The 6554-nt window shown below is 42.7% G+C and overlaps 2 protein-coding genes across 2 annotated transcripts; both read left to right on the forward strand.

Moving 5' to 3' along the window:
* The first annotated feature begins 2559 nt into the window (after nucleotides 1–2559).
* LOC108729866 (uncharacterized) lies at nucleotides 2560–3891 on the forward strand. The gene has a single exon (XM_018459207.1). It carries the CDS (start codon nucleotides 2560–2562, stop codon nucleotides 3889–3891), a length of 1332 nt encoding a protein of 443 aa, XP_018314709.1.
* A 1398-nt stretch (nucleotides 3892–5289) lies between these two features.
* On the forward strand, nucleotides 5290–6252 carry LOC108729867 (uncharacterized). Its single transcript, XM_018459208.1, has one exon. It carries the CDS (start codon nucleotides 5290–5292, stop codon nucleotides 6250–6252), a length of 963 nt encoding a protein of 320 aa, XP_018314710.1.
* The last annotated feature ends 302 nt before the right edge of the window (nucleotides 6253–6554 follow it).

The raw sequence follows: 6554 nt of genomic DNA on the forward strand, positions 1-6554 counted from the left end.
TATATATATATATATATTCAATAACTAGCGTCGATATCTAAAGAGTTGGCGACCGCGATTACTTCCATTCTTCTTAAGGTTGAATTATACCTTGAGGACGAGGAATAACCGAGTCACCATTCTCCTTATACATCGAACCACTGTAAGACGTTATATTTCTACGACTCTGGGTTGAAGTATACCCTTAGTACGAGGAATATTGCATTATTACAGAATTCCACAATCACGCATGAATTATTTAAATCAACCTTCGTATCGCAGAGGGTTGATCCACCACGCAGCACACCCGTGGCAGCAATACGCAAAGTGCTGCATGGTGTCGTATTATGAGACATCAAACTCACAAAATCAAGTTTGCGATACATGCTATTTAGAAACCGTTCCTCCCTCCGAGAGAACTATTCGCGATTACGTCACGTTACATTACGCATTAATCAGCACTGCTAGTGTTTTCCACAATTGCTCCCGCTGCAATTGCTCATTGAACGACGTACAATTTCCATGCATCTGTCCATCGTGCCGCGCCACGACAGCTAAATTCCTTTCATTAATTGACGTTGTCAGATCAGCGCATCCTAGCACGTATGCAATCACGCTCATAATTAACCGCTTTTATCGAAGCTCGCGGAACGACCATACATATGTGCCCGCCGCGATATAATTTGATTCCGCCTTCTCAACCCGAGTTGCCGTACTCGCGTTGGTTAGATACAGCCATATGCTGTAAGTCGAATCTTTTCGCGCATCGCGAAACAAAGCATTATTTATGCATAGAGTGCTACGCTGACAAGACGCCCAGTGAACGATACGAGTACGACTTCGTATCGCGACATTACATAAATCTCGGATCTCTTGATAGCTTAGAGGAGTGCGACCACTGCTCCGTAATAATACCGCGCATAGGAACGACAGTCGCGTGCGCCGTTTGTCCATTAGTATTGCGAGACTTTATAGAATACCTGCAGACCTCCCAGGAGGCGCCCTACGCCAGCCACCAGCCAACTATCCTCGCAATTGAGCAAATCCGCACTTCTCCTATCCAACAAAATAATAATCCCGCTGAACAACAATAAAGAGACAAGTTCAGCTCCTTCCTTCTCAGATTCCGGTAGTCAGACGGATAAAACCTGACTTGGTGACAGCAGCCTATCAACCCCCAAGCTACCCTGTCCTCTCAATTTTATTTATCCTTATTTAAAATTTTCTGAGACAGTAGGACGCAACAAATAGTTCTCAATTATACACGAAGCGATTATGAACGCTATGAGGGAACTTCTTCCAAACGATAAATCGATCGCTCATAGTCATTCATATTTCACGAAAAACGTTTTTGCCTCTACGCGCGAGCTTTATTTGGAGACTATCGAACGAATGACTTTGCTATTTGATGACGAACACGGGGTCTCACTTGATTCGTCGTCCGTTCGTTTTGATACTAATGCTCACTTTGGAAAGTCATGTTATCATCAAATTAGATTACCGCGTATAAATTTGCCAAAATTTAATGGCACCCCCGCAGATTGGCTTCCATTTAAAGATTTATTTAATTCACTAGTAATTTCTAATCCTACCCTTTCTTCCGTTGAGAAGCTTCAGTATTTAAAGACTTGTTTGGTCAGCCCGGCTGACCATCTATTAAAGAACATGGCAGTTACTGACGACAATTTTCATAGAGCATGGGAAGCACTAATTGCATTTTACGAAAATAAAAGACTATTGGTGAACGCTGCTTTACATTCTTTGCTTAGTCTCAAACGCATGACTAAAGAATCCGCTGTCGAAATGGAACGTCTTTATACAAGTATCCTACAGATATATAGATCATTGGAAAATCTTCAACGGCCTGTTGACACTTGGGATGATTTTCTCGTATTCCTTGCAATACAACGTCTCGATCCGGAATCCGTTAAGGCATGGGAACATCATTTAGGTGCTGCTAAGGAACCGCCTACTTGGTCACAGTTTACGGACTTTTTAGTTTCAAGACTTCGCTCTCTTCAAGCGTTTGAGAAATCTCGCGCTGGGAAATCCCTTCAAAACCAACCAGCCACAGCCAAAGCTTGCTATCAGGGAAAGTCTAATCAGTCTGACTCATATACGGGACGCTGCTGTCCTCTCTGTTCGGGCAAGCACCACACATCGATGAGCCCTAAATACAGTGCGAAAACAGTGCCTCAAAAGAAAGTCATCATCAGCAAGCATAAGTTATGCTTCAATTGTCTAGGTTCTCATCGAATGGCAAATTGCCGATCAACCAAACGTTGTTTTAAGTGTGGTCTTCGACACCACACCACCATCCATACTGGAACTTCTTCCACCATATAAGTTAAGACGGATGATAAGGTGTCTGATAAATCTACCACCGCCAAGCAGACAGCTGATGAAACTCAAACTGCACTTTCAGCTATTACATCCATTGCTCCAACCCTTCGGGTGCTCTTAGCTACCGCTCGAGTTCGAGTGACATCTCTTAATGGTAACACCGCAATAGTAAGGGCCTTGATTGATCAGGGATCGGAGATCTCAATAATATCGGAACGCATTGTTCAACGCTTAAACATGACCAAGAACCGTTCATCTCTTTCCTTGATTGGTATTGGCGCTAAAGCTTCCAATAAATCTAAAGGTGTTGTTAACGTCACACTTAGTCCACAGTTTGAATCTGATTTTGAATGTACTGTCAATGCTTACGTACTGGTTCACCTCACATCATTCATTCCGTCAACGCATGCTGATCAAACTTGGTGGCCACACTTGGATGGATTACAATTAGCTGACCCTGAATTCGCTAGACCTGGATCGATTGACCTCATCTTAGGTGCAGATGCCTACGGAATCATTCTACAAGATGGATTGATTAAAGGTTCTCCAGACACTCCGATAGCTCAGCATACGGTATTTGGATTGATAATATCGGGCCCTACTGGTCTTCCCATGCACCACGAGAGGGCCTTGAGCTCTCACGTGGGGATGGAGGAGGATATATGCCTGATTCTTAAGAAATTCTGGGAATTAGATGAAGTACCGGCTTCAAAAGATAGATCCTTAATTCCAGAGGATCAAGAATGTGAGAGTCATTTCCAGAGCACATATTCTAGAGACCCACAGGGTAGATATATAGTAAGACTTCCATTCAAGAAATCCACTACGCACTTAGGAAACTCGAAGAAACGGGCCACTTGCCTCGTTCATAAATTGAATCAACGTTTCAAATTGAATCCTACCTACTCTAAAATGTATTCGGATTTCAATGACGAATACGCATCATTACAACACATGGAATTAGTACCGGATACCTCGACAGAACTATCTCCTGCATTTTATTTACCTCATCACGGAGTCTTGCGGGAGACTAGTCTAACTACAAAGTTGCGAGTAGTATTTAATGGCTCTAGTAAAAGTACCTCAGGTTTTTCATTAAACGACTTACTTTATGTTGGTCCTAAATTGCAAACTGACCTTCTAGACGTTCTGATATGGTTCCGACAGTTCCGTTACGTATTCGCCTCTGACATACAAAAAATGTTTAGACAGATAAAGGTCCATCCAGCGGACTGGAGATACCAACGCATTTTATGGATCAATGACACAAATCAGTTAGTGACATACCAATTGACTACTGTGACTTATGGCACGGCGTGTGCCCCTTACTTAGCATTGCGGGTAATTTCTCAACTAATAATAGATGAAGGTATTCGATTTCCTTTGGCAGTTCCCACGCTTACTCAAGGTCGCTACGTAGACGACCTCTTTGGAGGTAGCGATACAATTGAAGAAACGCAAGCCGTTATCCAACAAGTAAATCAGCTTTGCACGGCGGGCGGCTTTCATTTACAGAAGTGGACTAGTAATCATCCAGACATTCTAAGCTTAATTCCTGAAAAGGATTGAATTTCCCAGTCTTCGGTACCGATCGAAGAGAACTTAATTGTTCATTCTCTTGGACTGGCTTGGCATCCTGGGGCGGATGGCTTTCAATTTAACTTCCAAAACCCATCAATTCAGATTCCGACAAAGCGGACTGTATTATCTACGATTGCAAAGCTTTTTGATCCCCTCGGACTTCTTTCACCGATTATTATATTAGCAAAAATACTTATGCAAGAGATTTGGACCTTGAGATTGCAATGGGATGACCCACTTCCTACGAAGACGGCGGACAAATGGATTTCATTTGTTAATAGTTTGCAAGACTTGTCCACACTCAACTTTGCCAGATGGCTCGGACTAATACGAGGTGTGATCAAAAAGTAAGGTGACTTTTTGAATTTCGCGCGCTCTGTACACTCTAATTTAAAAAATTTTTTTTTGTTGTGTTGGTACACTCGTCACGATCATATGTTCACAGTTTTGACTATATAGCATGTTTTGTTTTTATGTGAGAGGCATAAAGGTTAGACTCGTGTTTGCGTGCTCGGCGATTTTTTGCTTTTGAAAATAATGGAGCAGAGAGTTTGTATTAATTTTTGTGTAAAAAATGGTATTAAGTGTTCAAAAACTCTTGAAATGTTGACAGTGGCGTACGGTGAGTCAACTTTGAGCAAAAAAAATGTTATAAATGGTATAAGTTATTCCAAGAGGGCCGAGAAAATGTTAACGATGAACCTCGCTCTGGACGCCCCAGCACGTCAAAAACCGACGAAAATGTTCAGGAAGTGAAAGAAATTGTGTTGAAAAATCGTCGAATCACGATTAGAGAAATAGTTGATGATCTTAACATATCGTTTGGCTCATGCCAATCAATTTTAACGGATGTTTTGGGTATGACACGTGTGTCAGCGTTTACTAGTCGTTACTAGTGAGTAGTTTTTTGGCCAAAAACAATACTATCATCATGCCTCAGCCACCGTATTCACCAGACTTGGCCCCCTGTGACTTTTTCCTCTTCCCAAAATTGAAAAGGCCCATGAAAGGACGAAGATTTGCGACGATTGAGGAGATTAAGGCTGCATCGCTGGAGGAGCTCAAGGCAATACCCAAAAGTGCATTTCAGAAGTGTTTTGACGACTGGAAAAAGCGCTGGCACAAGTGCATTGTATCAGAGGGGGATTATTTTGAAGGGGATAACATAATTTTGGATGAATAAATGAATATTTTTTTATAAAAATGAAAAGTCACCTTACTTTTTGATCACACCTCGTATATCATCAACACTTTGAAATACACGGCTTTTCGGATGCATCTCCTCACGCCTACGCGGCAGCTGTCTATAGTCGATCAATTACGAGTATTGGGGTAGTTCATACTCAACTTATTTGCTCCAAGACTAAAGTCGCACCTCTGAAACGTATGACTATACCCCGACTTGAACTCGCTGGGGCCGTTCTTGTAACCAAGTTAGTAAAGCATTTATTGCAGGTCTTCAATCAATACAGTATCTCTGTTTATTTATGGACTGATTCCACTGTTGCATACACATGGATCATCAATCATCCCTCACGATGGAAGGATTTTGTGCACAACAGAGTTTGTTACATCCAAGAAGCATTACCACAAGCACAATGGGGTCTTGTCTCAGGACGAGAAAACCCGGCCGATTTAGCTACACGAGGACTTACACTCATGCAATTAGCTGAAAGAGAATTCTGGTGGAATGGTCCTGCCTGGTTACTGGAACCACCCGATTGCTGGTCTCAGAAGCCGACTACTTTCGAAAAGGAGGAGGTGATCGAGGAACGCTCTCGTAACATATTGACCACAAGGGTCACCTCAACCGAGAATTGGGACCTCTTACATAGATATTCCTCCCTCACCCGATTAGTCAGAATTACTGCGTTATGTCAGCGTGCAATTAACCGATTCAAAGGAATTTCTAATTCTTCCTTGCTCCATCCTATTACTACTACAGAGTTGCAAGTTGCGAAACTTTTTTGGGTCAAACATGTACAGGCTTCTGCCTTCTCTCAAGAGCTACAGTTACTCTCCACTGAACAACCCTTACCTTTATCACATCCGCTTAACAGACTTACGCCATTCAGAGACCATGAGGGTATTTTACGAGTAGGAGGACGCCTTCAAGCCTCGTCACTTGATATGGAGGCCAAACATCCAGCGATACTTCCCAGGCACTCGCCTCTTTCTCAGCTAATTATCGCTGATGCTCATCTACGGACATTACATGGTGGGACTCAGATTACTTTATGTACTATTCGAGAACAATTTTGGATTATCGGCGGACGTGTGCCTGTGAGAAGTCAATACTTAAATGCATCAAGTGCACTCGTTTCCGATGTGCGCGAGCACAACAATTGATGGGCCAATTACCGAGAGAGCGAGTGAACCCATCTCGTCCTTTTTTGAACACCGGTATTGATTATGCCGGACCTTTCTCGCTTAAGACTTGGAGAGGAAAAAACGCACGATCTTACAAGGGCTATATTGCTCTTTTCACCTGTTTTTCTACTTCCGCCATTCATCTTGAGGTGGTCACTGACTACACGGCTGACGCCTTTATGGCTGCTTACAAAAGATTTACAGGACGCAGAGGAATCTGTGCCACCCTTTGGAGTGATTGTGGCACCAACTTTAAAGGTGCTGACGTTGCATTACAAAGA

This window comes from Mycetomoellerius zeteki, unplaced genomic scaffold (assembly GCF_001594055.1).
Source record: "Mycetomoellerius zeteki isolate Tzet28-1 unplaced genomic scaffold, Tzet1.0 scaffold807, whole genome shotgun sequence".
Lineage (NCBI taxonomy): Eukaryota > Metazoa > Arthropoda > Insecta > Hymenoptera > Formicidae > Mycetomoellerius > Mycetomoellerius zeteki.